At 43.9% G+C, this 27,197-nt stretch overlaps 2 protein-coding genes across 5 annotated transcripts in view; one reads left to right on the plus strand and one right to left on the minus strand.

Annotated features, from left to right (window-relative positions):
* The window catches only part of C5H6orf89 (chromosome 5 C6orf89 homolog), a 45,298-nt gene extending 40,040 nt beyond the window's left edge, over positions 1–5,258 (minus strand). For all 4 annotated transcript variants that reach the window (XM_011729291.3, XM_071097134.1, XM_011729285.3 and 1 more), the window contains exons 1-2: positions 5,129–5,258; positions 653–777 (exon numbers count right to left, since the gene is read on the minus strand). The gene's annotated coding sequence lies outside the window, so the exon portion shown is untranslated. The remainder of the gene's footprint in view (positions 1–652; positions 778–5,128) is intronic.
* LOC105474533 (peptidylprolyl isomerase like 1) lies at positions 5,221–25,283 on the plus strand. Its single transcript, XM_011729300.3, has 4 exons — positions 5,221–5,360; positions 8,230–8,384; positions 23,449–23,517; positions 24,070–25,283. Exons 1-4 carry the CDS (start codon positions 5,305–5,307, stop codon positions 24,288–24,290), a joined length of 501 nt encoding a protein of 166 aa, XP_011727602.1. The 5' UTR covers positions 5,221–5,304; the 3' UTR covers positions 24,291–25,283.
* Positions 25,284–27,197: the final 1,914 nt, after the last annotated feature.

Below are 27,197 nucleotides of genomic sequence, written 5' to 3' on the forward strand. Positions count from 1 at the left end.
AGGACATAAAACAAGATGGAGACCCCATCCAGTTTTTTTGTTTGTTTGTTTCAGGGACCTGCCGGAAAGTTTGTTATTGACCAGCGAGCTTATGGGGTCCTAAGCCCATGTTTTATCCTAAGGTACCCCTTGACCCAGAAAAACAAATTCATAGCACAAATACATCAGTTTAAGACTAGTCTGATAATTTTTTTCACGTTAATCAAAACCTTACAGAAGAGATAGGTAAATAAACAGTGATTGTTACCATTCATTCAACCATTTGCACAGAGAGAGAGAAGCCAAAAATCCGGTAAGAAATTCTTATCCTTTTGCCAGCATGCCAGGCTTCTGGGTTCCCTTTCCCTCAGTGGCCCCAGTGACCCAACTTGCCACACCATCGCACTGGGGGCCAAGCCGCATCATAAAGGAAAAAAATTTTTTTTTTCTGACCAGAGCAAAATACATGTGATAAAACATAGACATCAGCCACTCTGCTTAGCACCCAGTATCATACTGGCAAGGTTTATATTTGCCTTCAGATGGGCCCCATCATCTTTAATCCAGTCTCTGACTAGGGGTTTCAACACGTGGTCTCTGGGCAAGCTGGTTGCCCTGAGTAATAGAAAAGATAAAAAAGGGAAAGGAAAGAGAGATCCGAGAGGAAGCTTACCTGTGATCCCCAGGTGCTGTGAGAGATCGATGGACACAAGTGGGTCCTGCAGGTACCTTGCATGTTCACTCAGTGCTCCTGGCGGTCGCTAGAAGCTCCACTTTGGATCCCACTCCTGACACCATCTGATAAAAGAAAAACTTCGGCCAAATTAAGTTTAAAGGAGTTTAATTGAGCAATGAATGATTCGCAAATCGGGCAACTCCCAGAATCACAGCAGACTCACAGAGACACCAGGGGTGACTCGTGATCAGAATAAATTTACAGACAAAAAGATAAAGTAAGGTACAGCAATCGGAAGTGAGGTACAGAAACAGCGAGATTGGTTAAAGCTCAGTGTTTGCCTTATTTGAACATAGTTTGAACATTCAGCAGTCTATGAGTTATTGAAGTATGGCCGCTGGGATTGGCCAACATTCAGCTATTGTTACAGGTATATACTATTAAGTTAGGTCTTCAAATTTGTCTGACTATAAAGCTAGGTTACAGTTCATCCACAAGGACTCAAATATAGAAGGACAGAGCCCTTCTCAGGCCATATTTAGTTTTCTTTAACAGTGTGACAGACTGTACTAAGCACTTTCAATTCATGGAGCCACTTCATCAACTCTATGGCATAAATAGCCCCATAACATCCTCATACAAACAAAACTGAAGTTTATGGAGAGGTTAACTCGCTCAAGATTTTACAGATAAGGAGTGGAAGGATCAGCATTTGAACCTAGACTCCTTATTCTGCCCTGTGTGTAGCGCCAAAGCTCTTAACTGCTTTCTACAAGAAATCTGCAAACAAAATACTACTGGGTTCAGACTAATGCTATAGCTACAGAGGTAGTGTGACAGTGATGTAAATGTATGAAACCAATGAAACAGAATAGAGAGACCAAAACCAGAAAACACATACATGGACACTTGATTTATGACAAAGAGGTGAAATAGAGGAGTGAGGAAAGGATAATGCTTTCAATCAATGGTGATGGGTCAATTGTATATCCATATAGAAAAAAATGAAACTTGGCTCCTACCTCATACCATACACCAGAATAAGTTCTAGATGCATTGCAGATCTATATGATAAAAACAAGGCCAGGCACCGTGGCTCATGCCTGTAATCCCAGCACTTTGGGAGGCCGAGACGGTCAGATCATGTGGTCAGGAGATCGAGACCATCCTGGCTAACACAGTGAAACCCCATCTCTACTAAATATATAAAAATTAGCCAGTCGCAGTGGCGGGTGCCTGTAGTCGCAGCTACACGGGAGGCTGAGGCAGGAGAATGGCTTGAACCTGGGAGGCGGAGCTTGCAGTGAGTGGAGATCACGCCACTGCACTCCAGCCTGGGGGACAGAGTGAGACTCCGTCTCAAAACAAAACAAAACAAAACAAAACGGAATTATAAAGCTATAATATTGAGATGTGCAATAATGTCTGTCCAACACTGAGATGTTCTGCAAGAGAGAAAATGCATATGTTGGACTACATTAAAATTAGAAACTTTCCAGTGTTATATTCTGTCCAGGATACATAAGGAACTTTACAAATAAGAAAACATAGCCAAATAGAAAAATAGGTAGAAGATTTGAACACAAAAAGATATCACAAAGAGGATATCTAAATGGCACACATATGGAAAAATAATTCAACTTCATTAGTCATTAGTTGTTAGTGAAATTACTACTGAGATACTGTTGTAGAGGCTTCAGGATTCCTTAAACGAAAAAGACTGGCAATACTAAGAGTTGGCTCAGAAGCAGAGCAACAGCAATTCTCACAGGCTGCTGGTGCATACATAAATTGCTACAGCCACTGGCCGGGCGTGGTGGCTCATGCCTGTAATCCCAGCACTTTGGGAGGCCAAGGTGGGCAGATCACAAGGTCAAGAGATCGAGACCATCCTGGCCAACATGGTGAAACCCTGTCTCTAGTAAAAATACAAAAGTTAGCTGGATGTGGTGGCGTGTGCCTATAGTCCCAGCTACTTGGGAGGCTGAGGCAGGAGAATCGCTTGAACCCAGGAGGTGGAGGTTGCAGTGAGCCGAGATCGTGCCACTGCACTCCAGCCTGGCGACAGAGTGAGACTGTGTCTAAAAAAAAAAAAATTGCTACAGTCACTTTGGAACAGTCTAGTGTTAACTACTAAATTATACATGTTACCTATGACCCAGCAATTCTGCTTCTAGGTATATACTCCCAAAAATTCATGCACAAGTGCACTAAGATACATACACAAATATCCATCACAGCACCATTATACATTGTGGTATGTTTGTACAACAGAATACTACACAGCAAGGAAAAATGAAAAATGGCCACTACATACAACATGAATACATCTCACAAACATATTGCTAAGGAAAGGAAGCCAGGCACAAAAAAATACGTACTTTATAACTCCATTTATATAAAATTCAAAAACAGGGAAAACCAATCTATGATATTAGAAGGCAGAAAGTGATTTACCCTTTGGGAGGAAGGATTGGGTAATGATTGGTAGGGGGGCTTCTGAGGAATTGGAGACATTTTATTTCGTGATTTGATTTGACCCCTCATGGCTTCTGGCTAACTCCAATTTATTTTCTGGATCTCAACCCAGTATCACTCCAGGGGAAATTTTTGACTGTTCAAACCTACTCTGGAGTAACCAGAGCTCAGGGAAAACTGTGTGTTTCTTTTTCTTTTCTTTTTTTTTTTTTTGAGACGGAGTTTCACTCTTGTTGTCCAGGGTGGAATGCAATGGCAAAATCTCTGCTCACTGCAGCCTCCTCCTCCCGTGTTCAAGTGATTCTCCTGCCTCAGCCTCCCAAGTAGCAGGGATTACAGGCATGCACCACCATGCCCAGCTTATTTTGTATTTTTAGTAGAGACAGGGTTTCACCATGTTGGTCAGGGTGGTCTTGAACTCCTGACCTCAGATGATCTGCCCGCCTCGGCCTCCCAAAGTGCCGGATTACAGGTGTGAGCCACTGCACCCAACTTACTGTGTGCTTCTTATTACAGTCCTCATTCCACGCTCCTTTAGCTACGTATTTATTTGCCTATCTCTCCTAGAATGTGAGTTTCTTTAGGGCAGGGCACTGTGTGTGTGAGACTCATCCCTGTCTCCTCAGTGCCAAGTGACTGGTAGGAGCTGCAGTAAAAGATTTAGGAAGAAAGTGATCATGATCTTGGGGGTGGCTTTTCAATATTCAGACATTGGAGCCTGGGAATGGCACATGCCTCCCAGGATATACAGTAAGGAACTACATAACGTCCAGAGAAGGGCAACTCAAATTAACAACAGACTAAACAGACCAAGGATTAAGACTTTTTCATCCAGCTCAAGGGCCACAAGGTGGGCATGAACTTCAGATTGCAGGAGGTGTAAAAATTATACTTTAGCATTTATCAGTTTAAAATGTAGTGTTCCGTTCATTATTCATTCAACAAAAGCTGAGCACCCTGTGCTCAGTACTGTGCAAGAAGAGCACAAAGATGAAGGATGCCCAGCTCCTCTCTCAAGGAACTGTCTAGTTTATCTTTACAACCTTGTACATCCTTATTCCTTGTTGACAATTAGGGACACTACAGTTGAACTGTCGTTAAGAGCACAAGTGCACCAGCTGTAGTACTTTAAGCAAGTTATTTAATCTGTAAGGCTCAGCTTCCTCAAAGTAAAATGGGAATAGTAATATCTACCTTGTGGGGTTTTGAAGATTAAGCGTGAAAATACGCAATAAAATGCTTAGCTTGATGCCTGGCACATAGTAAACATTCAACCATCATTATTAAGTGGTGTGCAAAGCATTTACAGCATAAGTTTAGTTACTCTATTTCATTCTTGTCTTCCCTCCAAACATTATAGCTCCTCTAATTTGCTTCTCTTCCTCGGGCCCTGCGCAAACCCTCCTAACAACTTTCAGGTACCATCTATCCCAACCAATGATGTTAAGCCTTGTTCTTGCTCTGATCCCTTTGTCCTGCTTTCTCCTGTGTCTTCCTTTCTTTATCTCCCATTTTCTTCCTGCCCTTTCCCTCTCTCTTCTCCTCAGACTCCTTGTCTTTGGATTCTGCAGGCTCAGATTTGCTTTATGCCTATGTAAAAACAAGTATTTAACTGCCGAGTCTGTTTTCAGATCTGAAAAATGGGAATAATACTATCTACTTACAGAATTGTTTTGTGGAGTAGATGAGATAAGAAAGTGCAAGCACTGTGTACATCGTACAGCGCCTTACAAAAATTCTTTACTGGCATCTCTAAACTGTTCCCTTTCATTCTCTGCCTCCCCTTCCCGTCCCTGCCCAATTGTGAGACTAAGAAATTCTTCGAATTTAATGTTAGGACATAACTCCAACCAGAGCCTAGCTTTTCTGGTTGTTCCCGCCTTCCATGCCTAAACGAACCAATCAGATCGCCCAGAGTGGCGCCACTTGGAGACCACCGCGAATGAAGTTTGCATTTTTCTCTGTTCTCGCGCCCAGCTTCTTCTCGCCTCCCACCTCAGCTTCCCGGCATTGGAAGAAGGGACCGTCCTCTTCCTCGTCCTGGCCACCCAAATCCTGGTATCGGAAGGGTTGAACGGCGGGGACCGGAAGTGTGCAGCAGCGGCGGGTCCCCAGCTAATCGACGCCGGAAGTAGCCATTGCTAGAGAAGCATTCCGCCGCCGGCTTCGCTATGGCGGCAATTCCCCCAGATTCCTGGCAGCCACCCAACGTTTACTTGGAGACCAGGTGAGGGGGTTCGGGCCTCTGGGGCTGGCAGAGGAGACACGGAGCCCGGGCCTCACCACGGGTCTCCGTTCCTGGCGCGTTCCTCCGGGAGCCCGGCCTCCACGTGGAGGGGCGTGGAGCAGCGGCCGAGACGGCCCCCAGAGGGTTGAGAGGGGACCGCCATCGCCCGCGTCCAAGCTCCGCGCGGTCTTCTGCTGAGGTTTCAGCAACAGCTGCCTCATTGTCCTCCTTCCTCCAGTCCACTCATTCATTCATTCATTCGTTCATTCATTCATTCATTCAACAAGCGTTTAATGAGGCCGCAAGCCAGGCACATAGGATATAAATTCTGAGGAGATAGCGGTAGATAAAAAACACACAGCCCTGCCTTTAGGAGCTTACGGTATAATGAAAGAGACAGACATGTAAACATAAAGTGATAAGTAGTACAGTTGTAGAAACAAATTCCAATAAAATACAGGAAGAAGCACATTTTCCCCACTATCAAAGAGTGATGTGGTAACCAGCCTGCTAGCGCCATGCCCCGCTGTATGTCATCTCATTTAGTTTAATCTTAGCAACCCAAATCATGAAGGTATTATTTAACTTTCTCCCTTTCAATATTAGCAGGAGGAAACGCCAGAATTTACAGATTAAAGCCTTGACCAAAGCCACACAGCTAGTAACTGGAAGAACCTCGTTTGGAGCCTGGTGTGCCCGTCTCACCTTGCAAGTTCTTTAGCTCTATTCATTTCATTGCCTCTTTGGAAAAAGCTCAAAGTGATCTTTACAAAATAGGACAAGGAAGGGATCCTGCTCAAAAACCTTTAATAATGTCTTGCTGCTTTAACAGTATAAAGTAAAAACGTATTAATCCTGGCATTCAAGGTGATTTTTTTCATCTGGCCCTTGTCTACCTGCCATGCCCCCTTCAGCGGCCAGAGACCAGCTAAGGTCCTCTGCCTTTCTGTTCTTGCCCATTGCTGCTTTCAGCCAAAGCAGAGTTCTGTCAGTCCTCTCTATATTTGCTCATGCTGTTCATGCTCCCTGGCCATCTTCCCCACCTTCTTATATGGTAAAATTCTACATCTTCAGGCTCCAACCTGTAGTTTCTGAATTCTCCTGTTGGTATTTTTTAAAGTTGCAAAATAAATTGTTAAATCCAAGCAATGTGGACATACAGAGTAAGAAGTGAAAGCCACCTCCTTCCTGAAAACATTATCAACGGTTTGTTGGATAATTGTCCAGACCTTTTTCTATGTACACATAAACCTCTTTTTTATGCTTTTTTTAACATAAAAAAAATGGGATCATATGATCATACTCTATGTATGTTTTTTCTGTAACTTGGTTTTCTTTCACTCAGTAATTCAGCTAGCTGCCCATAGGATGGATAGTTGATATTTTAGGTATTTCCTATTTCAAGGACATTTAAGTTGCTTCCTTTTTTTTTTTTTTTTTTTTGGCTATGACAAATACTGAGATGAACATCCTTGCACATATTGTATCCTTAGGCAGTTTTGTATATTTTCCTAGAGGATACTTGGAAGTTGAAATTGCTGAGGTATGCACATTTCAGAAGTGTATATGTACTTCCTGATTGTCTTTCCAAATGGCTACTTCTGTATGTTGAAAATATCCACCAGAATGTAAGCTTCATGAGGGAAACAGTGCCTAAAATAGTGCCACGCACAGAGTAACTGTTAGTCTGTGTTGAATGGGAGCAGTGTGAAAGATGAATTGCAGGCAGGAAGGCTGTTAGCTATTTTCTAGCACATTCCTCATATACTAATAGAGTGTTTACACTGTGCAAGTCACCGGGCATTCAGACTATACAGAGATACAGAGTTGACTCAATTCTCACATCTGGCCTGGTGCCGTAACTCACATCTGTAATCCAGCACTTTGGGAGGCCAAGGCAGGTAGATTGCTTGAGCCCAGGAGTTCAAGACAAGCCCGGGCAACATGGCAAAACCCCATCTCTACAAAAAAATACAAAAAATTAGCTGCGCTTGGTGATGCGTGCCTGTAGTCCCAGCTACTCAGGAGGCTGAGGTGAGGGGATCACTTGAGCCCGGGAGGCAGAGGTTGCGATTAGCTGAGATTGTGCCACTGCACTGTAACCTGGGTGACAGAGGAGACCCTTTCTCAAAAAAAAAAAAAAAAAAATTGCCACATCCTTGGAGCTTAAAGTCTAGGTATGTGTTGGAGTAGAGGGGAAGGCACCTGTCCTTTCTCTTGCCTCTTCCTTATCTTTTAGTAGTACTGGGGAGGAAAAGCACTCATCCTATTGGGAGGTGCAAAGATTCAAAGTTAATCAGGTTTTGCCTTTGTTATACTCTCTCCCAAACAAACACAAACTATACCTTTTATTAAAATTTTTTGAATAAGTAATATACTTACTTGGATCAAAAATACAAAAGTTTTTAAAAGGTATTCATTAAACATCTTCCTATTTTCCATCTACCCAGTCCCTACCCCCACCCAGAAACTTCTAAATAAATATGAACTCCTGATATTTTAATGTCTCTTTTTTAAAAAAATTAAAAATTAAGTGTAATAATTTTTTTCCTAATTTAGGGGTTGGTTATATGGTTTCAGATAATCAGATATATATATAGAGAGAGAGTATTAGAATTTTGAGTTCTCCATGCTTGTAATTTTGCTGAAAAGAAGTACCCAGAACACCTGCATGTTTTACTCAAAAAAGATAATTGGTGTTTATGTTACTTGCATTGTGGTGTTTTCCTTTGCTGAGCATGAAATCCAGTGGTTATCACAATTTCATGACTTACAAGCTTGAAAAGCAAGAGTCCTGGAGCAGTCCCGTAATATTCCTGTCTGCCCTGACCTTGTTCTTTACTGGAGCTGTTGTCCTCTCCCTCTGCAGCATGGGAATCATTGTGCTGGAGCTGTACTGGAAGCATGCTCCAAAGACCTGTAAGAACTTTGCTGAGTTGGCTCGTCGAGGTTACTACAATGGCACAAAATTCCACAGAATTATCAAAGACTTCATGATCCAAGGAGGTGACCCAACAGGGACAGGTACAGTTAAGCCAACATTAGTTTATGTTTTCTTTTTTTTTTTTTTTCCTTTTTGTCTTTTTTTTCTAAAGCCAACATTAGTTTCTGAAGTCTCATAAATAGGCGATAAGGCAGCCAGAGCTCTCTTTTCCACTGACTAAGGTCTGTGTTGGTTGATTCTGGTGACAACTCCTTCCTTCATCAAACACACATGTGTGGAATTGACCAGAAACCAACCTTTACTCCTAGGCTTGGTAGAGATTTTCGTAACTTACATGTACTGCTTACTAAGAACAAATAATATTTGTCTGAATTATAGTGATGCAAGTAGTCTGATCAATAAAAAGGAAAGACTTTATAATATTTTGAGAATAATAAAATCCTGGGTTCTTTTATCGATTCATTCATTTAACAAATGAGTGTCTGTTTTGTGTCAGATACTTTTTTAAGCTCTAGGGAGATACCTATAAAGAAAGAGACAGAATTCTTGCTCTCTATAAAGCAGGAAAAGGGTGTGGGGATGGAATTTTAGTAGAAAAGTCAAGGAACTCCTCTCTGACATTATTGGAGAAGAGATCTGAAAGAAGTAAGAAAGTGAACCTTGTAACTCGGGGGAAAACATTTTGGATGGAGGGAAGAGCAAACACAGAGGCCCTGAGGCAGGAACCTGTGCTGGAAATCATAAGGTATGATACCTTACAGGGCATGGTAGAGACTGGGTTTTACTCTGAGTAAGATGTGAGCCTTTGGAGAGTTTTGAGCAAAGGAATGCTGTGATCTGATCTATGCTTTAAAAGGATCACTCTAGGCTGGGCACAGTGACTCACGCCTGTAATCCCAGCTCTTTGGGAGCCCGAGGCGGTTGCATCATTTGAGGTCAGGAGTTCAAGACCAGCCTGACCAACATGGTGAAATGCTGTGTTTACTAAAACACAAAAATTAGCCAGGCAGGGTGGTGGGCACCTGTAATCTCAGCTACTCGGGAGGCTGAGGCAGGAGAATTGCTTGAACCCAGGAGATGGAGGTTGCAGTGAGCAAAGATCGTACCACTGCAGTCCAGCCTGGGTGACGGATCAAGACTCCCTCTCAAATAAATAAATAAAAGGATCACTCTAGCTGCTGTTTAGAGAATAGATGTAGGGGCAAGATGTGACCACTATGTAAATAGTTGTACTGTATTGTTTGGGGAGTAATGACAAGAAAAATAGTTCTATACATGTTCAGTACAGATGCTTGATATTTTCAATCGTGGTTAGTTGAATCCATGAATGTAGAATCCACATGTAGGGAGGGCCAACTATGCTCGTGAGTAAGTAGTTGGATAGGAATATGGGGTTCAGGGAAAGACCTGGTATGGAGGTATTAATTTGGGAGTTACTGGCATTTAGATGGGGTTTATTAGTGAACTGGTGGAACACTTACTCATTTCAAGGGCCCTTGCTTCTCAGTCTGCTTTTTCTCTGCTAATATCTGCTCGTTTGCCTTTAAACAAGTTTGGTTTCCTCTGTGGCAGAGTCTTTTCTCAGTCTTGTTCTTTTTTGTCATTCTCAATTGTCTCATGATTTATCTAAACTATGGCCAGAAGCATTCAGGTGTTTTTTTGTTTTTTGTTTTTTGTTTTAATGTATATGGATGCATTTCAAAATACAGAATATATAAGAAAGCAGAGAAAAGGGGAAAAATCATTCATAAGCATAGCTCCTAAAGATTTCTAACTGTCATTAACTAATCCCTCAATATCCCACCTTTCAGAAAGGAACAGTGTTAACTTTTGGTGCCCATCATTCTAGACGTGTTTCTTTTCAGATGTCTGGTTTAAAGGATAACAAGATAAATGGAAATAGTTTCAAAAAATAGGATATATTATATATGCTATTGTTTTTAAAGCAGAACATACTACATTTAATTTCATATACAGAGAACAGAATATTTGACTTCCTACAGTGAAAGATGAGGCAATTAGTACTTAAATTTCTACCCATTCTTATCTTTCCCCGACCTTAATTTTTGTTGTTAGTCTTATTATTATCTGTTCTGCACTCATCATTCCTTCAGCTACAGTGGGGGTCCTACATTTCAGTGTATTTCGTGTTCACAACTTACTTCGCTTTCACCTTCGCAAGTGCTGGAGGGCAGGATTTCTTGTGTGGTGGTTTTTTGTGTTTTGTTTCAGAATGCTCAAGGATCACAATTGTCCAGTGGTTTTTTATTATTAGAGCTGGAATGTGTTGTATTTTTAAGCTCATTTATGTTTGAGAATTTCTGCCTGTTACCTTTATACTTGAAAAGAGATAGCATGCTGGCATGCTCAGCCCCCTCACTGTGCGATACACTGTGCCGCCTTGGGACTTCACAGAGTCCCCACCAGCAAGAAGGCTCTCACCACATGTGGCCCCTTGACCTTGGACTTCTCAGCCTCCACAACTGTAAGAGATAAATTCCTTTTTTAAAATAAATTTTTTAGGCCAGGTGTGGTGGCTCACACCTGTAATCCTAGCACTTTGGAGGCTGACGTGGGAGGATCACTTGAGTTCAGGAGTTCAAGACCAGCCTGGGCAACATAGTGAGACCCCATCTCTACAAAAAACAAAAAATTAGCCGGGCATGGTGGCATATGCCTGTAATCCTAGCTACTTGGAAGACTGAGGTAGGAGGATCACTGGAACCTGGGAGGTTGAGATTGCAGTGAGCCATGATTTTGCCCACTGCACTCCAGCCTGAGTGACAAAGTGAGACCCTATCTCTAAATACATAAATTAATTAAAAGTGTTTAAAGGGAAGAAAAAAAGACCATAACTGGGTATACTGAGATCTTTTTAGACATTTCTGATCAATTGCCTTCTGGTTTGGTTTTTTATTGTTGTTTGTTTTTGTTGTTGTTTGGTTTTTTTGGAGACAGGGTTTTGCTCTGTCACCCAGGCCCGGGTTCGAGTACAGTGGTACAATCATGGCTCACTGTAATCTCCATCCCCTGGGATCAAGCATTTCTCCCACATCAGCCTCCCAGGTAGCTAGGACTACAGGCATTCACCACCATGCCTTGCTAATTTTTAAATTTTTTATAGAGTTGAGGTCTCATTGTGTTGCTGAGGCTGGTCTCAAACTCCTGGGCCTAAGTATCCCTCCTGCTTCGGCCGCCCAAAGTGTTGGGATTATAGGCATGAGCCATCATGCCTGACTGCCTTCTGGTTTTTGAATATGGTTTTGGAGAATACTGAGGCCAGATTTACTCTTTCCTTCAAATCAGGGATAATTTTTTGATTTCTATTTCTGAGTATTTTCTCTGTTATACTTACTGGATTTTCTATTTCAGGAAATTAGTTATTTGTTTCATCATCTTTGCCTTCCATATTTATCACATTTCTTTTGATTGTGTGATAGGATTTTTTTTCTTTTTTCCCTGTATTCACTAAAATAATTTCAGACCTTTACTCTATGCCTTACTCAATTTTCAGTCATGTCTATTTTGTTCTTTACTGCTCTAGTTTATCTACTAGCTCATTACGGGTGCCATTTGGATCTAAATTTGTTTCCTTCGCTCTGCAATCTTTTCATCTTATTCTGTGGCATATTATCTTGTCTTTGAGCTTTTGTTATATTAGATTTTTACTTCTCTTGAATCATCCATAGCTTGAGATAGCCATGGAGAAGCCACTTTCTCCCAGACTGAGTTCCTGGGTTTTCTTTTCCTTCCTCCCCTCCTTCTTTCTGTCCTTCTGTTGGTTGTGGTATGTTTGCCTAGTTTCCATGCCATTTGTTTTCATCTTATCCATGCTTGATGTCAGCACCTACATTATCCCCACCTTTTACTTGCTCAGATACAGTGTGTGGAGTCTCCTTGTCATTCTCCCCACTTACGTGGAACTGGTTGTCTTCCCCACTTCAAATGTTAGGTTGCTTTCTCTCTATTCTATTCTACCCTGAAGAGGTGCAGGAGAGAACCGGAGCTCAGCTCATGCTGAGTGAGCCCCTTGTCGGAGGGCTAGCCTCTGTTCTGTCTTCCCAGACTCCATTAAAGTCTTGTCCCAGAGCCCCCTCCACCAGCCAGTGGTGTCCCTCTGTCACCACTCCAGGATCTGGGTAGTCCTCAAGGATGGCCCAGCACCCTGGAAGGTGGCCTGCCCTGCTTGCCTGCCCTGCCACTCTCGAGCATCTGTGATATGCATGGGCTTCTGCCCTCAAGGGCTTTCCTTAACTTTTTCAGAGCTGCTCACCCATTCCCCTGTTGGCTTCTCACAATTGGAGGGTATTTATGAGAATCTCAGCATGACATTTCTTTCCTGGTTACTAGTTTCAGGGAATACAGGTGGAAGAATTTTCTATTTTTTCCTCTTGGCTGACTCTTTTTACAATTTTAGCATGTTTGTTTCCCTTATTTCGTTGATGCTGGTGAACTTTTGGCTTTTTAATTTTTAATTTTTGTGTCTTCACTTTATTGGGTGTTGGGAGCATGTGGTAAACGTGCCTGATAGCAATAACTGAAGCATACCCTTAGAATGACCCTGTATAGCAGACGCATCTGAATGTGTGTTCTGAGCTAGGGAATCCAGGAGTAGCCAACCTGGAGGTTCCTTCCTTGTCTATAAAGGGACATCTGAGCCCCTGGCTCGTCCTTTGAAACATGGGCCGCACACAGGTTGAGGCCCTGAGTTTTGGGTTGAGTGAAGTTTGCCAGGTAGAGATTGTTAGGGAGAAGGTGCTAAGTGGAAATGCTATGTAAACTGCATGCTTTTTGCAAGTCATTGTGGTTCTCCCGTCCAGCCCGCCACCACTGGGCTCTCTCCCCTGTATGTAAGTCCCCAATAAAACCCCATGTCTCATTTGCTGGCATTAGGTCTCTTCGGCCTATTAAACCTGGTGCCATCCCCATTGGAGTCGATAGGGGTTCAGCACAACAGGGAGGCAGTCTAGTCCTGCTTCATTCTACTTTCTTTGTCTGAAAGGGTTCCATCGATATGTCGATGTACTTCTTTCCTGTCTTCTTCCTCTCTCCCCGTCATGTTGTTATGAAATAAATTTTAATTCTTAATACCAGTGAACCGAGAGTCCATGATTAGGGTACAAGTATTGGAAGTGACTCAGGTGTGAGTTGCTCATGCCAGAGCTTTTCTATATTTCTGTAGTTGGTTCATGATCCTTCATAATGTCACATTTCCATGCTGTAATTTTAATGAAATTGAATCACTCAAAAGATCTTCAAATAACTGCACCCAGCCTCAAGTAAAATGAATGATTGAGCAGCCCACTGGCAAGTCTGTGGTGGAAGGCAAACAGGAGTTAGGCTCTCCTGGGTCACTAGTTCATATTTTCTAGCTGATTAGGTGACGCATTTTTTGCTAAACATCTCAGATGGGCAGCAAATGACATCCTGGGCTCTTCAGCAAGTTGATGTAGCACTTCCATTCCTCAGTCTGACTACTGTGGAACCATTCTTTCCACATGCTTTCTTGTAATACATCTTTGCCAGATGCTTTGTCAGTTCAAATACCCTTTGACTTCCTGCTTCATTTCATTTTAATTTTCTACCTTCAATTTTCCCATATTATAATAACTATAGAGGCTCTTTCCTCAGCCCTCTGAGTGTCTTTTATCTGTTTCTACTAACCTTTCTCTCCTCTCTGTAAGACATAACATCCTGGCAAGCTCTTCCTTTAGCTCTTCCTGCTCTGCACTTGGCCTCACAGTGCTCACCAGCTGCTGTGATTGCTGTGATTAATTATATGCTGATTATCCTGTGCGTCACTCTCACTTTGATTTCATCTCTCCTCTTAGTAGCCCCAGGAACACCTGAAATTTAACGTGTTGAACAGCAAGCTCTGTTAATTTTATTCATTTGATGAGTATTTGCCAAGAGTCTGCTGGGTATCCTGTGCTATTCTAAGGCCTATGAGAAGCACTTAAGCATTAAAAGCCAAGGCATTTTCTTTTTCCTTGCAGTTCCCTGCCCTGCCAGGAAACAAACTATTCATTATAAGAAACAACTAGAATGGGGTAATATAAATATGCAAATGTATGATAGTATGATGTGGATTATGTGTATAATATAGGTTGGAGTAATTCATAATAAGGGGAAAAGTACAATGGAGTGAGATTAGGATGGGAAGGAGGCATATGCGAGATGGGTCTTGGGAAGTAGAGGGAAGGGCATTTTGGATTTAGGAAGAAGAGTGGGTACAGGGCAGGAGTGACAGAGGCAGGGGGAGGGAGGGAGCCCGCCACCCCAGGTGTCACATCTTCCACTCCAGACTGGCTCTTGTGACATCACCCAGCCACCTCTCCACACCTAGAACAAATGCATCAAATGTGATTCTAAGGCCCCTACCAAATTTATAGATCTCCAAACTGCCTGTTTAGGGGACAGTAAAGAGCAGTTAGGGGGCCGGTTAATGGAGACTCCTAGACAGAAGAGCTCAGATTTGATTGAGCGTGACTCAGGGACCATTTGGGACTCTTGAGCCCAGCTAGGATAAGACATATCTGAGGAAATTTCATCCAGCTGTGGACTATGGCAAGACAGTGTGGTGCAGGGTGGAGAGCAGGACTGTGGAGCTTGGGCTTGCCTTGTGCTTCACATGAACACTTACTAAATGTAGAGGAGTTGCGTTACCCTGCTGAGCCAGCTCACCTGTCTGGAGTGTGGTTACACGCACCTCCTAGGCTGGCTGTGAGTAGTAAATGAGCTGATGTTGGTACAGTGGTTAGCATGGGCTTGACACAAAGTGGGAGCTCCAACGAATGTGACTTTTGTTTATTTTGATTGTTAATTCATTTAGCAAATACCTATTAGACTCCTTCTGTAGGCCAGGCACTCTTCTAAAAGCTGGGGATATAACAGTGAATAAGAAAGCCTTTGCGGAACTCTCATTCTGGTGAGAGACGGAGAATGAAAAAGTACATAATGAACTGTCAGGGATGGCAGATGATATGGAAAAAAGAAGGTACTGCTGGGATGGAACAGGATTTCTCAACCTAGGCACTATTGACATTTAGAGCTGGATGATTCTTTGTTGGAGGGGGTGCAGTCCTGCACATTGAAGGATGGTTAGCTTCACGCTGGCTTCTACCTACTCGATACTGATAGAACCACTCAGTGTGACAACCAAAATTGTCTCCAGACATTGCCCACTGTCGCCAGGGGTCAAAATCACTGCCTGTTGAGAACCACTAGGCTAGAGGGTGAGGGAGGGGCTGGTTTGGTGAGTGTGGTTAGGGAAACCTCTCTGACAAATAGAGAGCATTTGAACATAGTTGTGAAGGAAATGAAGTGGTGATCCATGAGACTGTCCAGGCCAAGGGCGCTCCGAAGAGAACAGCAGCCAGAGGCCTTAGACCAGAGTGTGCCTGGCAGGAAACGGCACAGGGGCCAGTGTAGCTGGAACACCTGAGAGAGTGGCGGGAGAGAGCTCAGAGAGTAGCAGAGTGCCCGACTGTGGGGCGTCTTGTAAGCTGTGGTGAGGATTGTGGATTTTGTTCTAAGAGTGATGCAGTGTTGATGGAGGGTTTCAAGCAGGGGAGTGCTGCGATTAGGCTTGTTTGAAAAGGATCCCTCTGGCTACCTTGTGAAGAATAGAGGGAGGCAAGGCTGGAAGCAAGGAGACCAGTGGGAAGATTTTATTCCTATTCAAGCTGGAGATGGTTGTCGTTTGAACTAGGGTGATAGCAGCTGTGTTAGTTCTGGTCCTCTGGGAAGCAGACACCAAGATAGAAGTTTATTGGGCTAACACCTGTGAAAGATAAAGGGGTGGGGAGCCAGGGTTGGAAGGCAAGGGCTTCACACAGCAGCGCAGGCCTGAGTAACACCTGTGAAAGCAGAGGGGCGCAGGAGGAGCAGCTGCCAGTGAGCAGCGAGGAACACCAGGAGAATGTGGAGCCGTGGAAGCCAAGGGAAGGCAGCAGCTCAAGCAGAAGGGTGACATCGAGTGTGGATCAAGTAAAGTGAGCGCTGAGGATTGACGACTGGGTATAGCCACGTGGAGGTCACTAGCGACCTTGACAAGAGCAGTTTCAGTGGAGCAGTGAGGGGCAAAAGTCTGAATGGAGCATGTTCCAGTGAGAATGGGGAGAAGTGGAGACAGTGGGTGTTGACAGCTTTTTCAAGGAGTTTTTCTGTGAAGGGATGTAGAGAAATAGGATACTTGGAAATAGAGTTTCGTTTTTTAAAATAGGAAATATCAATAACATGTTTAAATGCTGACAGGAATGCTCCATTAGAAAGAGAAAAATTGGTCTACTAGAGGGGGAGGTTGTAGTTGCTGAGTTCTTTAAAGGTGAGCAGGATTGGGTACGTGGTGGTGGGATAGTCATGGACAGTTTATTCACACAGTGTTTTAGGGAAGGGAGGTGGGTAGAGGTGTAGGAAGGGAAGGGGCTTTGGTAGTGAGAGCACGTGAAAGTTCTCTTGTGAAATTCCTTCTTCTCAGTGAAATAAGAAGTAAGGTTCTCCTCAAAGAGTGAGAAGCAGCGAGGGAGTGGTGGAAATTGGAGAACAGAGGAACTGAATAAACCCAGGCAGGCTGGCTCCTGAGGTGGCAGTTTGAATCTTGACCAGCAGCTGCTTCTCAGGGACCATGCTCGGGTTACCTCAGTTAAAGGGGCTCTTCATCACTGACACTACTGTGTGTTTGCCTCATGTTATACATTCAATGGTTTCCATATGCTGTCTCATTTACTTCTCATAACAAGCCTGTGAGACGTAAGTGTTACTGCTACTCCCATTTTGCAGACGGGGGAACTGAGGCTTGGAGAAAAGTGTCTTGGTTAAGGTTAAACAGTAATTGCTGGAGGCAGAACTGGAATCCAGATCTCTCTGACCCCAAAGGCAAGTGAGAAAGAGAAGACTGCATCTTTAGAACCACAAAGCCCCTTAGAGGACTGGGGCATTGTTCCCGTCTGGTATATTAACAAAGTGATTGTGTCAAGTAGCAGTGCTTTTGGCTACAACTAACAGAAAAGCTAATCCCATGGGCTGTTTTTTCTTACACAACAGAACGTCTGGAAGTGAGCAGTTACTGTCATCTCTTCACCTGCCCAGAAGAGTTGTCAGGGATCTGGGCTTGCCGTATCTTTCCACTTCATTCATAATGTGTTGGCCTTTGGTCTTGAACTTGTTAGTCTTATGGTTGCAAGATGACTGCTGCTGTTCTGGCGTCACCCTACTTTCAAAGAAGGAAGATGGGGAAAGAGCTGTAGATGAAAGACAAAAGAGTATGTTTGTCTGTTTTTATCAGGAAAGCTGTAGCTTTCTCAGAAGCTTGACTCAGCGACTTCTGTTTATATCAGTAAGTCTGAACTGGGTCATCTGGCCACGCCTGTCTGCAAAATGGACTTGTCAGCACCTGCGTTTTTTTTCTCTGAGGTTGAGGCAGGCTGTGGAGGAGGAGGTTGGGGGTGCTCAGGAGACTGCCGACGGACAGTGTCTGTTAGAGGCTCTCTTGCCAGAAGAGAGGCTTTGATTGGTCAGTTACCCTCTGGTGTCAAGTGCCCCACTGGATCTCCTTATAGGCCACTGCCCATCTGTGGGACTGGATATTAATCTATTATCCCATCAACTGTGGCGTGGGAGAGGCAGGGACAAGTAGCACTAAGTATGGTCATCTTGGTGTAAGACACTGCATCATGTCGCATGCCTTAGACATCATTTTGACAGGTTTCCACAGTGACTAAGAGGAGGAGGAAGGGACATCACAGGAGTCATGGGGACAAGAAAAGGGTTTTTTTGCATTTTGTTTTTAAGAAACAACACAGGCCGGGCACGGTGGCTCACGCCTGTAATTCCAGCACTTTGGGAGGCTGAGGCTGGCAGATCACCTGAGGTCAGGAGTTTGAGACCAGCCTGACCTCAACATGGTGAAACCCCATCTCTCCTAAAAATACAAAATTAGCCAGGCATGGTGGCGAGTGCCTGTAACACCAGCTACTCGGGAGGCCGAGGCAGGAGAATCATTTGAACCCGGGAGGCAGAGGTTGTGGTGAGCCAAGATGGCGCCATTGGACTCCAGCCTGGGCCACAAGAGCAAAACTCTGTCTTTAAAAAAAAAAAAAAAAAAAAAGGAAAAGGAAAAAAACACACACACACAGATCATAAAGAAGTTAAGGAATTTTAGCTGCAAAGGTTCTGTGCACTGGAAGGTCCCATTAAAAGAATGAAAAAAGTTAACTGGGAAAAGGTATTTGCAAAACATTCACTGACAGAGGATTACTATCCATAATATACAATTGAGCCTTGACCAACATGGGTTTGAGCCATGCGGGTCCATACAGGTTTCGCAGGGCCCGCAGCGGGACTTGAGCATGCAGGGATTTTGGTGTCACAGGGATCCTGGAACCAATGCCCTGAGTATACCAAGAGATGACTGTATGTATCAATTCCAAAATGTCATACCACTGAGTGGCCGTTCACAGAGGGGATAAGCTAAGTAAGCCAGTGAACATGAAATTATGCCAAACTTCAGAGAAATGCAGCTTAAAACACCACAAGAGGTCTCACACTTCTCAGACTGACAGAACGACCTAGAGCAGTAAGAGTGAGAGTGCTGCGGGGAGGGGTTCACATTGGTTCATCCTTTTCAATAAGGCATTTAGAAAAATCTAGCAATGATGAAATACTCAAACTATGACCCCATGTATCCCCTGTGAGGTATTGGCCCCCGAGAGCTCTTGCACTTGTGTTTCAGAGACAGTATAAGACTAGTTTTTATAGCATGGTCGATAATAGCCAAAACATTGGAAAGATCCTCGATATTAACACCAGAAAAGATAAGACAGCATTATGGTCATGCAGTGAGGTGAACACGACAGAGACCCGCCTGGAACAAAGTACGTGAGTCTCTCAAACAGTGGTGAGCAAAAAGCTAATTGCAGAAGAATATATAAAGTGTAATACCACTTATGTAAACTTAAAAACATGCAAAACAGCAATACTTTTTTTTTTTTTAGGGATACATATATGTGTAGTAAAGAAGAATATGCATGGAAATGCCAAATTCTTGTCAGACTAGTGGTTACCTGAGAGGAAAATGTGATTCTTTGAATCAGCTGTTAGCTCTTAGGAAAATGAGTGCTGGGGAGGGCTGCAGTGGGGTGTGTGCATGGAGTCTTAGCTGGATTTGCAATACTTTATTTCTTGGGGGCAGAGGTGGTCATAGATGTTGGTCATATTATTCTTTGTATGTTTGCGTGTCTGAAATAAATACATTGAATAAATGATCCCAAGAGAGGACAGAGGTCAGCAGAGGAAAAAAATCTCTTTTTTTTTGGAGACAGACGGGAGAGCAATGGCGCAATCACAGCTCACTGTAGCCTCAACCTCCTGGGCTTGAGTGATCCTCCTACCTCAGTCTCCTGAGTAGCTGTAGCTGGGACTACAGGCACGCGCCACCATGCCTGGCTAATTTTTGTAGAGACGGGTTTCACCATGTTTTCTAGGCTGGTCTCAACTCCTGGGCTCAAGAGATCCACCCCCTTTAGCCTCCCAAACTGTTGGGATTACAGGTGTGAGCCACTTGCACCTGGCCAGAAAAGAATCTTGAACGTTCTTTTCTAACCTGTAATCAAAGGTTAGAAAACAGGTCTTGCCAGGCGCGGTGACTCACGCCTGTAATCTCAGTACTTTGAGAGGCCGAGGCTGGCAGATCACAAGGTCAAGAGATTGAAACCATCCTGGCCAACATGGTGAAACCCCGTCTCTACTAAAAATACAAAAATTAACTGGGTGTGGTGGTGCATGCCTGTAGTCCCAGCTACTCAGGAGGCTGAGGCAGGAGAATCGCTTGAACCCGGGAGGCAGAAGTTGCAGTGAGCCGAGATCACACTACTGCACTCCAGCCTGGTGACAGAGCGAGATTCCGTCTCAAACACACACACACACACACACACACACACACACACACACACACACACACAAAATAGAAAACAGGTCTGTGTCTATCTTCATTGTGTCTGTGCTAGACCAGGCACAGAACCTGCAAAGCTTCCAAATTGTTGACTTTCTAACTGATAACTGACATCTGCGTAGCATGCTGTGCACTGGAGAGCTCTTTAATCATTCTCTGTACCTCTGCCACCTCTCACCTATTCCACGTGCCCAGAGGAACGTTTGAATTGGAATGATTTGTCTTTCTGACATTTTGCTGCAAACCCTACTGAGTTGAATTGGGTTATGAAAAGATAACGTATTATGAGTAAGATATTATGAAAACTCTGCCTATTGAGTAAAGGGGGTCTCCATGTTCTTTCCTCCTGTCTCCTCTGATTCCCACTTCATCTGTGACTTTTTTTTTTTTTTTTTTTTTTTTTGAGACAGAATCTCACTCTGTCGCCCAGGCTGGAGTGCAGTGGCGCAATCTCGGCTCAGTGCAACCTCCACCTCCTGGGTTCAAGTGATTCTCCTGCCTCAGCCTCCCAAGTAGCTGAGATTACAGGTGTGTGCCACCACGCCTGGCTACTTTTTGTATTTTTAGTAGAGACGGGGTTTCACCATGTTGGTCAGGCTGGTCTCAAACTCCTGACCTCATGATCCACCTGTCTCAGCCTCCCAAAGTGCTGGAATTACAGGTGTGAGCCACCACGCCCGGCCCATCTGTGACTCTTGACCGACCTATTCCTTAATGTACTTCTTGTTTGTGGTGATGTTTATGTGATGGTTTTCCATTCCTAGAGGGCAGAGCCCTGGGGGTTTTGTTCTGGCAGCCCTCAGGTTGCAGGGATCACACTTTGAAGGCTCAGGCCACAGATTGACAGTGTACTACTGAACTGAATCCTTAACTTGCTCACTCAAGCCCTGCACGCAGAGCCTGGCCTGTGTGGCGTCTGGCCCCACACCCTCTCCCTCTCTCTAGTCTCTGGTAACCCCAGCCAGGAACCTTGACTCTAGTGGTTGCCAAAGGACCAAGCAAAGGGGAGGATCAAGTCAGAGGGAATGTATTGGTTATATAATTGCTGTTTGGAAGTATACTGACAGGTTGGAATTTTTGGAATGAGTTTTACACAGTTTAGTATGGTTCAGTATTTTTCCAGAAGCATAGGTAGCCTGGGCCAAGTGGGAGGTTTCCCCTAGTCTGTTAGGATTCACCCCCATTCTTGTTTGCATGAGAACATCATTTTCTTCCGGAAAGGAAACGGGGGCTGTGACAGGCTCCCTGTGGTGAAGCCGACTAAAAGGTAAAGCAAAAGATTTTTACCATGGAAACACCTTAGCCATGCCCAGGGGCCTTGGGGGTGGACTTGGTGCTACTTTTATAGCAGGCAGTAGAGGAAGTGAGCTGCCAGCACTGGGCTGTGGGGCAAGCAGAGTACCCGTTGATCAATCCAGTGTTTACTTTGTTCTAGGCTGTTTTGTCATGACCGTTCAACTTGGAGAAACCAATGTAGTTCAGTAAGGCATATGATTGACTACATAATTGATTAGTATTCGTTAAGAAAGTTACCTCCTGTTATGACATGTTTTCCTGTGAGGAAACCATGTTTAACTTACATCCTTTTTTTTTTTTTTTTTTTTTTTTTTTTTTTTTTGAGACAGTCTTGCTCTGTCACCCAGCTGGAGTGCAATGGTGTGATCTCGGCTCACTGCAACCTCCACCTACTGGGTTCAAGCAGTTCTCCTGCCTCAGCCTCCCAAGTAGCTGGGACAACAGGTGTGTGCCACCTTGCCTGGCTAATTTTTTTTTGTATTTTTAGTAGAGATGGGGTTTCACTACGTTGGCCAGGCTGTTCTGGAACTCCTGATCTCGTGATCCGCCTGCCTCGGCCTCCCAAAGTGTTGGGATTACAGGCGTGAGCCACCGTGCCTGGCCTAACTTACATCCTTTTGCTCTTAGAACAAAACCTGCCTGAGCTTAGGGTATCCAGTCCAGCACCCTGCTCTTGTGGACATAATATAAATAACATTTGGTGATGATGCTGCTAGCAAATAATTCCCAATCCCATGTTTCTTCATTTTCTCTGTATTCGTTTATTTAGAGTCAAGGTTTTGCCTCTTGCCTAGACTGGAGTACAGTGACGTGATCATAGCTCATTGTAACCTCAAACTCCTGGGCTCAAAGCAATCCTCCTGCTTCATCCTCCCAAAGAGCTAGGTAGGCATGTGCCACCCACCACATCTGGCTGAATTTTAAAATTTTTTTGTCAGTCAGGTGCAGTGGTTCATGCCTATAATCCCAGCACATGGGAAGCTGAGGAAGGAGGATTGCTTGATGCCAGGAGTTTGAGACCAGCCTGGGCAACATAGTGAGACCCCATCTCTTAAAAAAAAATTTGTGGAGTCAGTGTCTCACTCTGTTGCCCAGCTCAAACTCCTGGCCTCAAGCAGTCCTCCCACCTCGGCCTCCCAAAGTGCTGAGATTTTAGATGTGAGCCACCACACCTGGCCCTGTTTTCTCTTTATGATGTACTGCCTCACCTCTCGGTGACTCTGCCTACTGTAATGTCCCTTTCTGCCATGTTGCCACTTACCACTGTCCCTATTTCTCCTTCAGCTGGATAGCTTTAACTTAAATGAATTTTATTTTCCATCATCTAGGTTAAGGGTGGCAAATAGGTTTCAACTCTTGGGCTATTACTGATTAATTAATAATGGCTGCCTGAGTTCTGGGTTGGTAACGTTCAGAGGCAAATCTATCTGAGCAGGGAAGAATACTGATTGATTAGCAATGTCTGTGATGGGCACAGGGTTGGGACTTGGGGCACTCATGTCTAAAATACTCATAAAAATGTTAAAAATCAAGAAACCTCTTAACACATCAGATTATGAATGGTGGTTATCTCTAGATGGTTAGGTTACAGGGGATTTTAGTGTTCTTTTGATAATGTTCTATGTTTTCTACCTTTTTGATAGTGAACATGTATTATTTTAATGTGCAGGAAAAAATAGCATTATTTTGAAAAGGAAAGTCTTATTGGAATGAAACCAATGATTTGAATATGCTATTTGTGCTAGATTCTGTAGTTGCAATATGCCTAGCAGTGGGGTAGGTGTCACTGCCTTTTCCTTTCCTCCACTCTGAGAAATCCTTTGACCCTGGGCCATCATTCTTGCTGTGAGATAGAATGTGTGACTGGCTGATTCATGTATCATCTTCTATTCGGGCAGGTCGAGGTGGTGCATCTATCTATGGCAAACAGTTTGAAGATGAACTTCATCCTGACTTGAAATTCACGGGTAAGTGTATAATTTGGCTGGACTGGTTAGGAACGGGGATTTTAAAAGCTCACTCTTTTGGCCATGATTCAAGGTGAATGCCTGACACCGTGGCATGGTGCCAGATAACTGCCCAGCCATGGCGCCATGAAGTGCCCTGGTGGATTAGAGAAAGCGGCGCCTCTCACAAAGTTCTGAGCAATTCTGAGTGCTGGTCGGGGTGTTCTAGACTCTAACTATTTGTTAAAGGTCATAGGATATCAAAAGTGTCCTCAAAGAAACAGGAAACCTTGCTGGGTTTTTGAGGGCAGTCAGGAACATGGTCCACAGTTAGTGAGGAGCATCAGGGGTCAAGGCTGGGGAATAGGTGAGGACAAGGAAGATGAAGTCGTCAGAGTAGTGTAGTGATGGCCTTTGAACAGGGCAGAAAGCCTGCCTTGAGTGGTTGTCCGGGTCTGGACAGAGGCCAGAACAAAGTCCTGGCTTCTTTTTCATCCCTAGGCTGGGGCAGCAGCTCTACACTGGACCTGTGGGGTTATTTATACTCTTTCCTTTCTTCCCTTTTCCCACCAGGGGCTGGAATTCTCGCAATGGCCAATGCGGGGCCAGACACCAATGGCAGCCAGTTCTTTGTGACCCTCGCCCCCACCCAGTGGCTCGACGGCAAACACACCATTTTTGGCCGAGTGTGCCAGGGCATAGGAATGGTGAATCGCGTGGGAATGGTAGAAACAAACTCCCAGGACCGCCCTGTGGATGATGTGAAGATCATTAAGGCATACCCTTCTGGGTAGACTTGCTACCCTCTTGAGCCGCTCTTCTGAGATGGCCCCAGTGGACCAGCTTCCAGATGACATAGAATGACATGTAATGCTAAATTTCATTTTGGCTTTGCAAATCATGAAGCTTAGGAGGCCTGGGGTCTTGGGAGAGTTAGAGATGGAAGTACATTTTAATAGGATGCTTCTTTTCTCTTCCCCCAGTGCCTAGGTTGCCAGAGCATTTGCACAAATGCCCCTGTTTATCGATAGGTGACTACTTACTACACATGACTCATAATGCTGTGTCTTGTGCATGTCTGCTCTGATGTACTTCGAACAATGTAGCAGACACTGTCTTTTCTCAGTGGTTTTGCCTAACCAAACTTCTTCCTAAGGAGATTTGTATTCTGGCCTACACTGCAGTCCTTGATTGTTGACAGTCACAGAATTCCAAACCAAGTAGTGTCTGTCAGCCCTTTTAACTCTGTGCACACCCTATTTACCCTATTTCAGTCTTACATTTGTTCTTCTAGGGAATGTATGCATCTCTATATATACTTTCCCTCTCAAAACCAGAACATCAACACTGCTGTTTCTGACACTTCAGACATCCCACGCAAAGCCACGTTGAATTTTTGCCAAATGAAAAATGCATCCAACAATCAAGTTTCTAAGAAGGTGTCAAGTGGGGAATAATAATGTATAATAATCAAGAAATTAATTTATTAAAAGGAAGCAGAAACATTGACCATCTTTTTCCCAGAGAAGAGGAGAAATCTGTAGTAAGCAAAGGACAGACCATGAATCCTCCTTAAGAAGTAGTCCTCTCAGAAAGGAGAAGCGCCACTCAAGTTCTTTTAACCCAAGACTTTAGAGAAATTAGTCCGAGATTTTTATATGTTCAGTTGTTTATGTACAAAAATAACTTTCTGGATTTTGTGGGGAGGAGGAGGAGAGGAAGGAAGTTAATACCTATGTAATACATAGAAACTTCCAAAATAAAATGCCATTGATGGTTGAAATTGCTGCTGTGGTCTGATTCTAAATATTGTATGAGGTTCCAATAGTCATTTTAATCCCAGTCATTTTAAGTAGTATTGCAGAGATCGTATGTTCAAGATTTCACATCATTTTAGGCTTGTGGATCTCCAGTAGACTTAAGAGCAATTGTAACTTAAAAAGGGCAGAACCAGAGAAAGAAGTTAAGTGACAGAAATTGACATTTCTGAATAAGGAGTGTATTAGTCCGTTTTCACATTGCTATAAAGACACTACCTGAGAATGGGTCATTTATAAACGAGAGGTTTAATTGACTCACAGTTCCACATGGCTAGGGAGACCTCAGGAAACTTACAATAATGGTGGAAGGCAAAGGAGAAGCAAGCACCTTCTTTACAAGGTGGCAGGAGAGAGAGTGAGCACAGGGGAAACCACCATATTTAAACCATCAGATCTCGTGAGATCTCCTTCACTATCATGAGAACAGCATGCAGGGGGAAAATGCCCCATGATCCAGTCACCTCCCACCAGATCCCTCCCTCAACACAGAGGATTACAATTCGAGATGAGATTTGGGTGGGGATACAGAGCCAAACCATGTCGGGGGGATTGCCTGTAAGTGAACCGGGTGGATGTGCTAAGAGACCTGCACCATCCCTGGAATTTGCAGAGGGCCCACCTGTACATTGTTGTGGGACCAAGGGCAGTATGTGTTGTGGTGTTTGCTTCCTTAAGCTGGTAGCTCCTTGAAGAGGGGATTATAACTTTAATGTTTCTTACTACTCTATTAATTTTGGAAATGGTGATTTACTTTATGGAATGGCCAAACAAGGTTCTGTTCCCCAAGCCTTCCCTACCTTCAACCTCTTTCTCTACCTTTCTCTTTTCTCTCAGTAGCAAAAAAGCAAAACCCAATAACAAACTATATAAATGACTTTGTAACTTCCCAGAGATGATTTTTGTAGGCAAAGTAATGTTCTACACTCTGGAAAAAATAGAAATATATTTCTTTCAGCCTGAACTGGGTGGACATAATTGGATCTGCCTCTGAGAGCAAGGAATAGCACCTGTTCACTAACCTCCCAGATTCGTAATCCTGAAAATCTCCACTTTCATCCAGGGCACAGGGGTGGTGGAAACATATCATGGCTACTCTGAAGCAAAGAAGGTTCTGCATGCCTTGGGAGGAGAGCCACACAGGCACAGTTCCTTGTTTTTGGAAAGGGACACCAAATACATGTCAAGGCAGTCATGTGGGCCTGTGCCAGTTTTCATAGAGGATATGACCTCAAAGAGTGAAGCTTGAATTGCTTCACAATTTGTGGTTCTGCCAATTAGCCAGAGTTGTAGAAGTTCCTGTTTCCTTATAAGGGAAGCTTGTCTAAAAGGAATCCTGCTTAATTCTTTGGTCGTATGAGTGTTTACATCCTGTCAGGATTAGTACCATTGAGACAGGTCTCATAAAAGTGGGGTGTACTAGGGATAGCTCATTTTTGTTATATCTCGTCAGAGTGAGGATGGCTTATCAGGAGAAAGCAAGGATAAGTTTAAAACTTGGATAGAGATTATCGAAGATAGGTATGGAGGACCACTGAGGGCTCATCAAGGCACAGGAGAGATATAGCTCTCTGCTGCTTCTCATGTGGGAAGAGAAAGAGATTCTAGACATTTGGAGAATGCGTAAAGTTGGAAGTAGATAAACCAGTGGAAAAGGCTTTCAAACAGGTGCCCCTGGGATAATGGATAAGAGAAGCTTGGCACTCAGACTATAAAGAATATGGTCCAAGGGCCCTAGCCCAGGGCTTCCCACACTTGACTACATGCAGGAATCACTGAGGGAGTCTGTTAGGAAGCAGCTTCTGACTCAGCACTCAGCCAGAGTCTGCAGTTCTCGCCAGCTCCCAGGAGATGGTGACTGCCGGTCCAGACAACACCCTTTGA

This window comes from Macaca nemestrina, chromosome 5, assembly GCF_043159975.1.
Source record: "Macaca nemestrina isolate mMacNem1 chromosome 5, mMacNem.hap1, whole genome shotgun sequence".
Taxonomy (NCBI): Eukaryota; Metazoa; Chordata; class Mammalia; order Primates; family Cercopithecidae; genus Macaca; species Macaca nemestrina.

Coding starts and splice junctions, on each gene's coding strand:
- LOC105474533 (XM_011729300.3), top strand. CDS start 5,305: ATGGCGGCAATTCCCCCAGATTCCTGGCAGCCACCCAACGTTTACTTG. Junction 5,361..8,229: donor AACGTTTACTTGGAGACCAG/GTGAGGGGGTTC, acceptor CTCCCTCTGCAG/CATGGGAATCATTGTGCTGG. Junction 8,385..23,448: donor AGGTGACCCAACAGGGACAG/GTACAGTTAAGC, acceptor CTATTCGGGCAG/GTCGAGGTGGTGCATCTATC.